Source organism: Electrona antarctica, assembly GCF_951216825.1.
Source record: "Electrona antarctica genome assembly, chromosome: 14".
Taxonomy (NCBI): Eukaryota; Metazoa; Chordata; class Actinopteri; order Myctophiformes; family Myctophidae; genus Electrona; species Electrona antarctica.
The window spans coordinates 30566129-30581138 of NC_136795.1; the positions used below are offsets into that span (position 1 = coordinate 30566129).

Genomic DNA, 15010 nt, shown 5'->3' on the forward strand with positions numbered 1-15010 from the left:
AATGGAAAATCTGTTAACTGTTGAAAAGGGTGATTTAACACTCTTCATGGATAACGGTAAGAATACAGTAGTGATATTAGATGTTACATTACAGTGTAATAGGTTCATGACTTCATGTATAAAGCTTAACTAACTAAACACGACATGGGAGCAGGTGGGAACTGTAAAAGGCCATTAAAGCCTGGTTTATACAGTACTTAATCTCGTACGACGGTGTCGCACGTAGAAAATAGCCGATCAGGGGACCGCGGTAGCACAGTCGGTAGTGCTGTCGCCTCACAGCTAGAAGGTACTGGGGTCAGTCCGTTGCTCTCCCCAGGTTGGCAGAGGGAGTGTAGAGCCTATGATTACATTAGATCATTGACACTGGCCCTTTTCCACCGGTTGGTTCCCAATGAACCGGTTCAGTTCTTTTTGGTTTTTAGTCCAAAATTGGTGGGACAAACTAGACCTATATTAAATTGTTTATAGGATCAATACAAGTCAATCAATACATGATAACCCTTCCACAGTAGTAGCTTTTTCATATTTTCGATTATTTTGCATATTTTCCTACATAATGCCTCATTTGCATATTCAAAAATGTAAAGTTTGTAATACAATAAATCATTGTCTTCGTGTAAGTACTCAATTGGGGAAGTTTAATGGTGATAACAATCTAATATAGGTATGGTTTTTCCCACTCAATTCATAATTAACGTTTCAATGTTGGAGCTCTGGCTCATGGACTAAAAACCTAAAAAAAACTGAACCGGTTCCCATTGGGAACCAACTGGTGGAAAAGGGGCCTGGGTGAAAAAATGGGTTACAAAATCGTGGGATAAAAATGTAGATAAAAAAAGAAAATAGCTGATCTGCAAGCTCTCAATGTGTCATCATAGAGTTGTCACGATGTGATCGGCTATTTTCAACGTCTTATGATAGAATTTGAAATAAGCAGAATGCAGTGAGAGATAATGGTAGTCTGTGTGCTCCTTGTCTTCCTCCCTCTCTCTCTGTCTTTCTGTCTGTCTCTCTCATGGATGATCTAACAAGAGAATTCTCTGTCACTCCCTTTGATTTGATGGCACAAGGTTATTTCAACTGGAGCTGATTCCCTCTCTGTCTCTCTCTCTGTCTCTCCCTAATCCCAATAACTTAATCTCAATTATTAACATGCCCATTCACATACTTCTATAAACTTGGTCAGCTGTTGTCCAGCTAAATCTTAACAGATTAAAATGTCAATGTTTAAATCACTAAGGTGTTGTGAAATTATTATTATTTTTGCTTTTATTATACTATATTTGTATAGATAGATATATCTTTATTGTCATTGTAACATGTACTTGTACAACTAAATTAAAAGTGCCAACCGATCAGTGCATCAAATCACTCAAATATATGAAGCTAAAAATCTATGAAATTAATACAACAAATACACACATTTGTTATTGCACAACCCCTATTGCACTATACTGTACCTATAACAGCTGCAATTACATGTTTATTGCACAATAAGGGTATGTATTTGCAGCTGTTATTGCACAAACCCCTATTGCACTTAACCCCTATTGCATATATTCTCATCTACTACTTATTTGTATATATTCTCATCGCTACTGAATTTTGAGCTAAAGAAGTTAATTTACTTTGGACAGTTATCATAATGAAAAGAGGCCTTATGAGAAATAGGAGATATCTATGTTGAGATATATGGTTAGCATGCATTTTAATGTGGGATTGGTGACTGTTGTCCTTCTGACTTTGAACACTAGGTGGCCTCACGTTTGTTTCCAAAAGGACTCAAATGAATTATATCCGGGTTGAGGGCAAGGAAGCTGGTTGAGGGGTCACGAAACCGGAACCATGTGATCTCAAGAAGAAAAACAGTACATGTGCAAAACTGGTCGCATGGGATTGGGAATCAGTACATTCTTTCTGTGGACATTTCTACACACATAGGACATCCTGGTGTACACTAATCAACGTGTCTGCTTGCTGTAATATAGCAGTGCTGTTACATTTAGGTGTTTAAATTAATTTAAACATGGAAGACGTGATCAGACTCCCTGACACAGAAGACACAGGGGTGGACAGGGCTGCGGCCAAGAAGAGGAAACTTGCGATGAAGTTTGACCCCCAGAAAGAAGCAGACAAGCGTTGGGGAAACGTGAAGAAAGTGTGTGTTCTGGGAGAGGACGACCCGTCCATCAAGCTGTTGGAGGATTTGGTGTTCGGAGCTGAAGACGAGCTGGTGGAAAACATTGTTCAGGTATATTTTATTCATGTGGTTCTCTTCTCACACATTTTTCATTTCAAGGACCCCTCATAGCTCTTGAGAGTGTACAAATGGACCAGCCAGATTACAGTGACATTTAGTTACTTTTAAGACTTTTTTTTCTACTTTAAAGAAAAAAACATTACTGGATCAAGTAATCAACAACTATAAAAACTAGTGAAACATTGGTCAAATGATATTAGAAAGAAGGATAAATTGCAATATAGCCCGTCTGCAAGCTCACAGCCTCACACGTCACAACGCCTCGCATAAACTGTTATGAATGATACAGTATCTCTAGAATGGCTGATATTTCATAAATTGCATGTATACACAGACACACTTGATGCATTTAATGCTAATGGAGGGATTCATCTGGCTGGCATTCTTATTTGTAGCACTCCTTGTTTACTTGCCCAATAATGCATAGCTGCCACTACTTGGGATCATTACCATATGTCTAGCTAACATATCCATTTAAAGGTTTTGACAGAAAACCTTTAACATTTCCACTTTTCCACAAGTTACTGTCACTGACATTACAGCTGCATTCGCAGCAGCACTTAACACTAAGCAACTGCACACAAATTGACAGGTGTATTTCAAACAAACACCAAGTGTGAGGTAATTCTAATCACATCTGATTCATTACACCTACATACATACCGGTATTAATTTAATACCATAACTACAGTATGTCTTTCCATAACCTGTCTTATGTTATAAGTTTTCTAATTTGTTGAATAAAGCAGTTTATTGATACTATTGTCTCTTTCTCTCCCTCCAGGATAAACGACAGAACCATAGCCTGCTATTGGATGATGATAAAGATGATGGCCACGGGTCCAGCGAGTCGGAAACGGAATCAGAGTCTCGTCTGCGGGTCCCGACGTTCAGGAAACCTGCCTGGGAGGATGACGATGATGAGCATGAGGAAGAGTAAGCAGCTGTGTGTGTGTGTGTGTGTGTGTGTGTGTGTGCGTGTGTGTGTGTGTGTGTGTGTGTGTGTGTGTGTGTGTGTGTGTGTGTGCGTGTGTGCGTGTGTGCGTGTGTGTGTGTGTGTGTGCGTGTGTGCGTGTGTGTGTGTGTGTGACGGCTTTGAGCTTGTGTGTGTGTGAAAAAGACTGTGTGTGCATATACCTACAGCAGTGGTTCCCAAACTTCTTTTAGTTCAGGTCACCCCTGTAAATAACTATTTAACCCAAAACACCCCTCAATTACATGTTACTTACTTTATAGTCATAGAACCCAACCTTACATAATTTTATATAATAATACGGTATGTAAATCTTTCCCCAGAAGATACAGTATGTGTCACAAGGGAAACTTGAAAGAATAGTACCGTAGTTTCCATTACGACACATTGAAAATAACTTCATACTTGACAGTTGACACTTAAAGGGGCATTCCACTCATTTTCAACATTTTACTATGTCATTAATATACCTTAGAGCTGTTGTGTGAAAATAATAAAAAAACGTCCCCCATTCTGTGTTTCCTAAAACTGGAGATCTGAAAAAAATCATTAACATGGTGAAACACATCTTGATGATGTCATCAAGATGCGTTTCACCATGTTAATGATTTTTTTCATACTTACAGTTATAGGAAACACAGAATGGGGCGACTTTTTTATTATTTCCACACAGCAGCTCTAAGGTATATTAATGACATAGTAAAATGTTGAAAATGAGTGGAATGCTCCTTTAACCACTTGAAGCCCACCATCCCTATTCTGGAGGGCACATTCACCAAAAATAGCAGATCTACAGTACAAGCTCACAGCCTGTCACGTTGTGAGCTTGTAATAGATCTGCTATTTTTGGCGAGGAGGTTTGGTGGTCCGTCTTACTAAGTAAGGTCTAAGTGGTAAAACTGAAGTGGCATTGATACATTCCAAATATTATCAAAGTATTCTGAATCTGGGGCACCCCTGGACTTTCATCACGGCACCCCCTTTGAGAACCCCTGACCTCACCTACAGTATGAGACCCCCTCACACATGCTAGCCTGGGAAGCATTCCTTTTCGAGTTAATGATCCGGTCGGGAGCGGATGATATCTTACATCATGTTGTAGTCACTGGTTTGTAGTCATCTGACAGGAACATCCGTATTACCAAAGGGTGGTGGAAAGCCTGGTGACGCGAGGTTACACACATGCATGTGGGGTCATCATTTTCAACTCCTTCACTTCATCGTTCACCAGTTCCCTCTTGTCCCCTCCGTTCTGTCCCTCTCTCCATCAGGGTGGACATGACACATCGTTTCCGTAAGGACTTGACCAAAGGAACTGCGGAGGTGACCATGACCAAACAGAAACTACAGCAGAGAATGAAGGACCAGTGAGTGGAGTCAGACTGACATACTATAACTACAGATACACACAGAGTTGGCGATGTTGGATGGCTTAAAAGGCTGAATTCAGCTTCTGTGTCAGCTACATACAGTAGCTACAGCAAGATGGTGGTAGTTCTACAGTGCCAAGAAGTAATGATGTTTACACTTTGATTTACATTTCAAGATTTTGCACTTAATTACAAAATATCAGTCAAAACATTGGGTCTACTACTGATCTACTCTACTCTAGTCTAGGGCACAACAAAATCAGGATTTATATCAGACCCAACAATTTGATATCAATCACTCTAGTTTCACCCTCTCTGTTGCTCTCCTGTCTCTCCTTAACCCCCCCCCCCCCCACACACACACACACACACACACACACACACACACACACACACACACACACACACACACTTGTCCGTCCTCAGGTTTCAGAAGGCCATGGGAGGAGCTCCCTCTTGGGCAGAGACCAAAGTCACAAAAAAGAAAGGTTAGAAAAACACCTTTAAGACGAAATTCTACTATTCATGTCAAGATTGGGATATGGAGGGGAAAATAAAAAAATCCCAATAACCAGAATACCTTCTTGTGATATTTATAAACATCACAATATATACGTACGTATATTAATATTCAGGAGTGGGAAAAAAAAATCACCCGTCAAATTGTCTGTTCATCACACTGGACTGTGTTGTGGTTTGTTTGGATATTCTGTCAAATAAAGTAAGACTCCACTAACTTCCTCTCTGTGTGTGTCAGCTGAGGAAGACGACGAGGAAGATGACCTAGACGAGGAGGACGAGAGCCTTCTCAGGACAACAGGAAACTATGTGGTGTCGTCAGACAGCCTGCCTTCAGGGATCCTACGGGTCAGTAGATTTGAGAGTTTGTTTGTACAAATTAAACTGAAAGATGGGACTTTTCCCCCACAGCATCAAGGTACTAAACGTAGGACTCTGGTTCGTGAATCTAGTGAGGTCATGCATGTTGTGGTGAAGTTTAGGGAAAGTTTAGGAAATACTATTAATTGATCCTCATGCCATTTTACTTAACGATAAATTGTCATTCAAATTGCGATTTAATTGCATTTCTGTGGTTATGAATAAAATGTACATTTCTGTTTGGCTCTTAGGCATCGTAAACAAAAGGTGCTCAGGGCATAAATGACAAATACCTTATATAATTTAATAACTTTATACTTTTTTTTCTCACTATTATCCAAAAACGAATTATGATTATCTCAAATAATTGCAATTGGGCGATTATGTCATAATAGTCACAGCCCTATCACAAGTATATGAATGTGGTGTTTGAATGTCTCTCAGATGAAGAGGTGTCTGAATGCCAATAACTCGCAACCATCAGACAGCAAGCTGACCACAGTCCAGTTTCATCCTTCGGCTCAGGTCATCATGACGGCAGGCCTCGACCAGGCAATCTCCCTCTTCCAGGTACAATGTTAATGTCTTAATTTTGTGAGTAGTATTTTAAAGATTAGTTTACTGATGGGTTGATTTCTATGAAAGGTATGAAACTTATATCCATTTGTCATCATTCATCCACACTAGCTCTGGTCCATAGCCTTCTACTGCTTCTACAATTCTGCCCTGCAGTATAAGGCTATGGAGCTTTCAAATCGAAATCAGACCAGCCTCTCCTCTTTAGTGGAAATCTCACAAACGTTTGACCTACTCACCAATACGAAGACGGGTTGTGTCAATAGAAAGCCTACTTTCCTTAGCTGACGCACTCTGAGCCCCCCACCACACGTATAAACGGTACTTTTTGGCCAAAAGGGGATTTTGTTTCCACTGGGAAAAAATACTTTTAGTTACTCCAATGCGCCCTCTACCGATATTTCTGGCCAAAAAGTACCGTGTATACGTGTGGTGGGGGGCTCAGAGTGCGTCCACTAAGGAAAGTAGGCTTTCTAATGACACAACCCGCCTTTGTTTTGGTGAGTAGCAAAAACATTCTTTTAAAATACGCTAAAGAGGAGAGGCTGGTCTGATTTCGATTTGAGATTTAAAACCGAAAGTCCCATAGCCTTATACTGGCAGGGCAGAATCGTAGAAGCAGTAGAAGGCTATGGACCAGAGCTACATCCACACTATCTCTTGGATTGCTCCAGTTTATTTTTTTATTTTTTTATTATTTTGCAATTCCAGATTCATGTTAGATATTTCAATTGGAAGCAAGTTAAAGCTGCACTATGCAAGATTCTTAGGCCAAAATAAGTTGTTTTATAAATCTAAACCACATAAGGAATTTAAAACGTTTAAGATCAGTCCATTGCTTCCAATTTTAAATGCTGTACACTGTGCTGTACACACATTAACCACAATGAGCTTCAGTTGTCTGGTATGATGACCAGTGGCGCAAATATCGAAACGGTTACCTTTCGCTGCCACTTGGGGCTGCCGATGACCCCGCCCCCACCAGCACAGTTCTAAAACCTATTGTTTATCTTTTTAAATAACATTTTAGTCTTCTAAATAAACATTGACTTGTGACAGTCTGTTTGTCATGTCTCTGTTAACCACTTAACCCATTTAGACCTGTTGCAACTTGCAACCTATACCTTGTTATACCTTTCAATGCGGGAGCTACCTCTGTGTCCCATTAGTTGTTGCTAGTTGGTTTTAGAAGGCGTTTTTAGAATCGGCCTCAAGGTCTATTCTATAACTTCAACGCGATGCGACGTGTTGTTAGCTTGCAGATCAGCTATTTTTGCCATAGTTTTGAAAGTGGTTAAAGTCCCTCAAGCTCCACTGCTCATTTGGCTCCTCAGGTGGACGGTAAGACCAACCCCAAGATTCAGAGCATCAACTTGGAGCGCTTCCCCATCCACAAAGCCCAGTTCACCATGGACGGAGAGAAGGTGGTGGCCACCAGCCTCACCAACAAGATGTTCTACATCTACGACATGATGGAGGGCCAGGTGGTCCCTGTGATGACCGTCAGAGGTGAGGAAGAGGATGATATTGTGGTTGGGTGTGGCCAAGATGGCCACCAAGAAAATGTAATCTGGTGCAGAATCCCATCTCTCCCCAAATTGTAAGACTGCAGATCTGGAGGAAATCTTTCATTGTATTCAAACTGGCAAAGTCCTATATATGTGTGTCATAACTCATGATATGTCTATGTTGCCGTTTTTGGGGACATAAATAAATACATTCATACAATTTGAACATACTAGACAACTAAACAACATTAAGAGAGAGACACTGTATTTAGTTCACACAGCGATGGATGACACAGTATTCTGGGCCTGGGCGTAAAACATTTGCAGAGGTGCAGACGAATGAACATGACATCCATGTGGTTTCTCTTGTGCGTTTCAGGTCTGAATGAAGCCAAGGTGAAGGAGTTCTCTGTTTCTCCAGAGGGAGATTCTCTGCTCCTCACTGGAACCCGTGGATACCTGCACGTCCTCACCTTAAAAGTAGGTTTACGTTTCACACCGTAAGTGTTTAGCTGATGGGTGACTTAGAAATGAGCTTTCGCTTTTTAGTGAGTAAGTGGCAAATCAACCCTTCTTCATTCTCAAGTTGATATTTATCTACTTAACGTCCAAATAAGGCCAATAAGTACCCAAATAATAATAACTTTGGATTACAGGTTGTGCAAATGCATCCTCCTTAAGCCCTAACCACACCAAAGGGTCAAGACTGTTTTAGCGTTGTCCCTGCGGTGTGATATGTCCTGTTGCACGTTGACCCTAGTGATTCAACGCATGGAATTCAATGGCCCAAACCACACCAAAGGGTGGAGACGGATTTAGCGTTATCTCCTTGCAACCGTTTGGACCCAAGGAGTTGCATGGTGACCCTTTGGTGTGGTTAGGGCTTTACTCCTCACATACACAGTATGTACTGTATAGGCAACGCAGCATTTTGGCTACAGTACTGTTGTGCTCTGCCAGTATCCTATCTGCACACAACAAGAGTTCCTCAGCCAACGGCGAAAGGGAAGCTACTTTCAGGATAGTCTAATAGCCTGGACTGCACTCTGAGAACCAAGAAAGCAAACTTTTCTTTTGCTACTACGACGTGCGTGTGACGTCATTTAAATAGCGTTCCGCCAGTTTAAAATATTACCATTACACCCCTGATAAGCGCACAGACGCAGATTTTCCTTATTAATGAATACAGCGACAATGGCCGCGCATGGATGCTCTACTCATGTAAAGATTTATTTTCCACTCATGGGTGGAAACAAAGTTTCTAGGCACTCATTCTCATTGAAATGCATTGACCAGACGTCCCGCTTATGGCCGGGTTTGGCGAGAATGGTTGAGCGAGCAAACCTGCATGCACAATAAAATACAGATTTTTGGTGGGTTGACTGGGTTCCCAGCATTATGCTCTATTTTATATGAAAATAGACGATCTATGAGCTCACAAAGTTTGTAAATCTGCTACTTAATGTTATGTTAACGTAATGTTTGATGACGTGTCCAAAATGCGGATGCCTGGTTGAAAAGTGGTTAATGTGTTTGCTTGTTTGATGACAAATCTTTGTGTCTTTCCCAGACAAAGGAGGTTGTTCGCAGTATGAAGATTAACGGAAACGTCGCTGGAGTCGCCTTCAATCGCGACGGAAGCAAGATCTACACACATTCTGGTCAGTTTTTCTGTTTGGGCGTGTCTGTTGTGGGTGGGCGTGTCTGTTGTGTGTTGGGGGTGGGCGTGTCTGTTGTGTGTGGGGGTGGGTGTGTCTGTTGTGTGTGGGGGTGGGTGTGGGCGTGTCTGTTGTGTGTGTGGGGGTGCTTTCACATTCGCTGAAAGACCTTTGTATATTATCCCATTTAGGCCTGACGTCGAAAAAAAATAAAACGTTCGCTCTGAAAGAATATATATTCAAAGATTTGTGCCGCATTTTCACGATTTTTCAAAAATAGCAGACCTACAAGCTCGTAGTGCGCCACTCGGTGGCGCGCTATGAGCTTGTAGATCTGCTATTTTTCAATAGCTAAAGTATAACATAATGCTTAGTTAAAACACCAAAAGGGGTTCCCGTCCAGAATGGGTTATTCACCATTATTAAAAAAAACTAAACTGAATGTAATGCACAATCTATATAAAGCGCTTTGGATACAAGCGCTATATAAATGCACCATTTACCAGGTATGGTTGTTGTTAAATGCCATAGCTGTGGCATAATCATGATATATCATGGCCTCAGCTGTATTATTGATTTTGTAACAGTCACTGTTCTAATTTGACCATGAGATTTTGTTTAGGATTAAGAACCGGGTTAGTGTGAATGTAGTCAATGTTTTTTTGGCGTGTGCGTGCGTGCGTGCGTGCGTGCGTGTGCGCGCGCGTCTCCACCTCTCCCCAACACAGTGAAATAACACGGATTGGCAATTCCGTACATACACTACTAGAAAACCCCAAATCTGTACACTGATTTACTATTCTGTGCCTATTGGGTCGCAACATGAACAGGGCTCAGTCGGCTCAAGCGAACTTCGCAATGTTCGACAAGGTAACTCCCTCCCTTTAGCTCGCTCTCTGGTGTCTCTCGTGGCTCAAGTTCGTGGGGAGGATTTATGTGTAATATATAATATACCGTTTTTTGGGTTTCCTAGTAGTGTATGTACGGAATTGCCAATCCATGTTATTTCACCGTGTTGGGAGAGACTGTGTTGGTCTGTCGGTCGGTCGGTCTGTGTGTGTGTGTGTTCTCGTGCAACAACTTGGGATGCCAAAAAAAGCAGCTAAACGGCTTGCAAAATTCTGTGCAATCTCTTCTATTACTGGTAGCTGCCAAATATGGCAAAGACACTGTTACGTGTACTTGATTTGCTGACTACATATTTATTTATTTTACACTAATATTTTAGTGTAAACATTGCAAACGTGTGTGTGTGTGTGTGTGTGTGTGTGTGTGTGTGTGCGTGTGCGTGTGTGTGCGTGTGCGTGCGTGTGTGCGTGCGTGTGCACACACAGACGAGGGCGAGGTGTATGTGTGGGACTCCCGAAGCAGCCGTTGCTTAAACCGGTTCACAGATGAAGGCTGTGTGCATGGAACCTCCATTGCTGCATCCAAGAACGGGCAGTACCTGGCCTGCGGGTAACAAACACACACACACACACCAAAAAGAAATTGCCTCATCTTCTTTATTAAAAACATCTGGGAACACCTCTGTGTCGTTTTGGTTGTTGTGCTGTTGTTGTCGGGCAGAAACATCTTATCTCCATATTCTAACTTTTTGAGTGGTGTAAACCACTCCTACAACTGGCTTTGTTAGTCTGTCTGTCTGTCTGTCTGTCTGTCTGTCTGTGTGCAAAAAATGAGCACGGTTGCTATGGTCACCCAGTTCACACGGGTATGATTTCATTACGTCAGACATTACGTCAGACCACAGCTGATCAGACTATATAAGACCTTACACCACTCAGTTCACACAGGTGTGATTTTTTTCTTACATATGAGGTTTCCAACCAACAGAGACGATATATACAGGTATAGGTCTAAATGGTTTAAGATGAAAAGCGGGTGAGGGCGGGGCGATTGAAGAAAATTATTACCAACAAAAAAAGATAGGTAGATGTGTTCTGAAATGTGTTCCCTGTCCTCCTCAGATCCCAGTCGGGTGTGGTGAACATATACTCCCAGGAGGCGTGTCAGAGCTCGGCCAATCCCAAGCCTCTGAAAGCGGTAAAGAACCTGCTGACCGCGGCCACCTCCTTGACCTTTAACCCCTCATCTGACATCCTGGCCGTGGCCTCCTCTGCTGAAGATGAGGCTGTGAGACTGGTGAGTCAGAATTCTGTGCTTCTTAATCTTTTATTTATTTAGTTCTCAACAGTTACAAACCTGTAAGTGTCCATTTAGAACAGCCTCAATGAACCCTGAGGATCCCTGGACTGCACTTTGAGAGCCAAATATTTGGCTAACGTGACTGTGTGACTTGTGAAACGAGTTTGATCTTTCACTCCCTCGCTAGACATGCATTTGAATGGAGAGACCAGACAGGGGTTGGGTTGCTCATCTGCTGGGGTGTGAAGTGCCTTTAACTGCTGGCCATTGTTTCTCTAAGTAGCCAACCAACAATAATGTAACTAACTTTTATGGTTATGTCACTAATTTAGAAGATATAGCTTATTCTTCTTTGTAAATTATCCATCCATTTGAAGAGCTGGGTGATTTATATTTGTAACAGTGTCCATCTCTACAAGCTCACAACTCCACGCTACTGCTACCCTACTAACTACTACTTGTATTTCCGAACCTTGTAGTTACTGAGTAGTTACTACAAAGGCCTGTCTGTCTGTTGGACATCAATCTGACTTATCGTGTCCTGTTTTGTGATTTTCTCCAGGTCCACCTGGCCAGCCTGACGGCCTTCTCCAACTTCCCCGTGGCCAACAGGAAGGTGGTACACTGTGTCAGCTGCTTCGACTTCTCCCCAAACAGTGGCTTTTTCTCACTGGCTAACAACAAGGGCGTAGCCCCCCTCTACAGGTCAGTTGTAATTTGTAGCGTGCTTCCGTCGAGGGGTCGTACATCAACCTCAGTGCCATATTAAGAGGGGAAGCTTGCCATAACTAAATATGCCTGAATTGTACTCGAGTACCTGAGACTAAAATATGTTTTCTCTTTTATGCTTTACTATCTTGTAATACCAATTGTTTTGGGATAAAATTCCATATTATTAATTTTCCAAGTATCCTATAATATCATAATAACATAACTAACTATAACTGTATGACATGTCTAATATTTGACACATGAAAAGCAGGTGAGAATTCAGTGAGTTATGATTATTTTAACTTTAGAGAGATCTTCTGCTTCAATAGACAGGGGGCGTACATTAACCCATTTTGGGCGGGAACCCCTTTTGGTGTTTTAAACATTGTTATAATTTAGCTATTGAAAAATAGCAGATCTACAAGCTCATAGCGCACCACAAGCTTGTAGGTCTGCTATTTTTGAAAAATCGTGAAAATATTTATTTCAGAAAACTGAAGAAGTTTTTAAAATTTTGACCTCAGGTCTAAATGGGTTAATTAGCAGGCATGTTCATTGGAGCTGTCGCTCCTATCATTGGAGCTGTCGCTCCAATGAACGGCAGGAGCCAGTGCGGTATCTGTATGTATAGCATGGTTAATTTTAGTTCAGCCACAATCTGCTTCATCCATCTGCATCTGATCATGGGTGATTTCACTTGAGCCACAAACTGGTTACTACTCCATCTGGTGGTTCAGACCACGATAAAATGGCAGGTAAAGTCCATGCAGACTGATGTGTTTTGTTTGTTTTTTGCAGCCTTTTCTGCCGTTTTTCCAAAAAACGCCAGCATTGTGCAGGGACCTTAAACAGCTTGGATTAGGGCTTCAACTCTGTATAGCTCAGTGTACTGTATGCATTGATTTATGAATAGGTTGATTGGGATATACTTTATATACACATATCAAAAGACTTGATAACACTATTATAAACATATTGCTGATTTTATCATTGAATAAATCAATCTCCCTGTTTCTTTGTTTCCTTGCTCTTCCAGACTGCTGCACTACAAGGATTTCTAACAAGCAACAGGGTGTTGAAGAGGGAACATTCTGTTTGGCGTGTCTAAAAGGAAATATTCATTAAAGTTTCATGTCTTTGCTGTCGAGTGGAAACCGTGTATGCCCCAAACCGTTAACTTTCAGGGTAAAAAAAACAACCTGTGTTCTATGGATACAATTTCGTTATTTAGTTATTTAACTCTTAATACTTTTCATTGGCTGAATATTTATAAAACTCTACATTAGAAACTCTACAAGCGGCCTGGGCCGCAGATGAGCGGTCCAGGCACCTAGGCCGGTAATCCAGCCTGACATGTCGCAGGTTCGAGTCCCAAGCCCGTCGGCCTTTGCCGCATGTCTTCTCCCCCTTTCCTGTCCAAAAAAAATAAAAAATATCTTTAAAAGAAACTCTAAAAGCTCACTATGCAACACCATGCGACTTGTGAGCTTGTAGATTGACGATTTTTGCTACTTTGGTATGACACACTTGTACTATGAAGGAGGGCAATAATTTACGAAAACAACATAAAAAGTTGCAACATGCCTATGGAGATAAAAGGTTTCTACCTGACGGCAAAGATATATGCATTTATGTAATGTATGCATACCTACGTACATACATGCATGCATGCTGTACATAACTGAACGCAAGGAGTTGTAAAGATTCAGTTTGTGGTGTGGCACTACATGAAGATGAAATCGGTTGCATCTGGCCACATCCTGACCACAATGGACTGTACCAGGGATCAAACAATCAACAGCCTACTGCTCCCCATAAGCCAGTGTTTCTGAAACGTTCTCATTTCTAGCACCCGCAGTTTGATGTGCATTATGGCCTCTGTAAAATCCTCAGTGCTGCTCATTGTACACATGAAATGAATGGACCCTCAAGGGTTCATATTTTGGTTGCATTTGTAGTTTTGTACACTGAGTTACAGACCTTAAGTGTCCATCTGGTTGGTTCCTAACCATCAATTTATCTGGGGACACCCCTCAAGGGCCCCTGGGGAACCACTGCCACCTCCGTTTGAGAACCACTGCCACAAGCCGTTTGTCACAATGTGATTCCATTTTATTGTTTTGATAGTATTGAAGAACCAATACAATTTTTACTGTACATTATGTCTGTGTTTATTTAATGTATTTCCAAATTCTATCGTGCTAACATTGCTTACTTAGTGATGTTAAATAATCAACGTTACAAATGTTTTCCCATAATGGATAGTTTTAGAGCAGGAGCAAATATTTATGAAGAAAATGATGTTCTTTGAGATTATGAAGTGTTGAGATATCAACAGTCCACATACAGGGAGCTTTTATTGTTTAGGATGTGCCAAAGCCAAACCATACAACGAAGTAAAGAACCTGCAGGTGTGTTCAGAAACTTTTGACGTGCTCATGTCAGGAAATGCTTTGAAAGTCTGTCCAATCATGAACAAAATGAAAATAAGTAGAAATAGTCTGTAGGAGGAGTGTTCCTTACACACACACACACACACACACACCTGCTGTAGGAATGCCCCCTTTCCTGCCTGTCTTCTAGTGATCTAGTCAACCATTCAAAACATCCACATTGTCCTCCCATGCCACAGACCGCCTCCAGTGGCTGACCTGAAACATCCACAAACACCTTGTTTGATACATGATACTGGTGGAGAAGGTCTGTTGTTTGACCAGGTACAGTAATGCTAAAAGGATAACGCAAAAAGCCCTGAGTTTGTTTCCATTGTGATCCTATGTTTTCAATTCAAGACTTGCACACAGTACATACAAGAAGTCATCAATACGAGTAGCTAGCTGTAGAACTATACAGAAAAACAGTGTCCAGTTGTAAATTGGTGCTCTTTTATGGCTAATGTAGACTATACTCAATAAATAACCAAC

The 15010-nt window shown here is 41.4% G+C and overlaps 1 protein-coding gene across 1 annotated transcript; it reads left to right on the top strand.

The window, feature by feature from the left end:
- The first annotated feature begins 1821 nt into the window (after nucleotides 1-1821).
- Nucleotides 1822-14243, top strand: utp18 (UTP18 small subunit processome component). Its single transcript, XM_079521458.1, has 13 exons — nucleotides 1822-2254; nucleotides 3048-3199; nucleotides 4508-4603; nucleotides 5033-5094; nucleotides 5364-5473; nucleotides 5930-6055; nucleotides 7396-7570; nucleotides 7949-8049; nucleotides 9140-9230; nucleotides 10562-10685; nucleotides 11198-11372; nucleotides 11938-12080; nucleotides 13123-14243. Exons 1-13 carry the CDS (start codon nucleotides 2030-2032, stop codon nucleotides 13145-13147), a joined length of 1605 nt encoding a protein of 534 aa, XP_079377584.1. The 5' UTR covers nucleotides 1822-2029; the 3' UTR covers nucleotides 13148-14243.
- The last annotated feature ends 767 nt before the right edge of the window (nucleotides 14244-15010 follow it).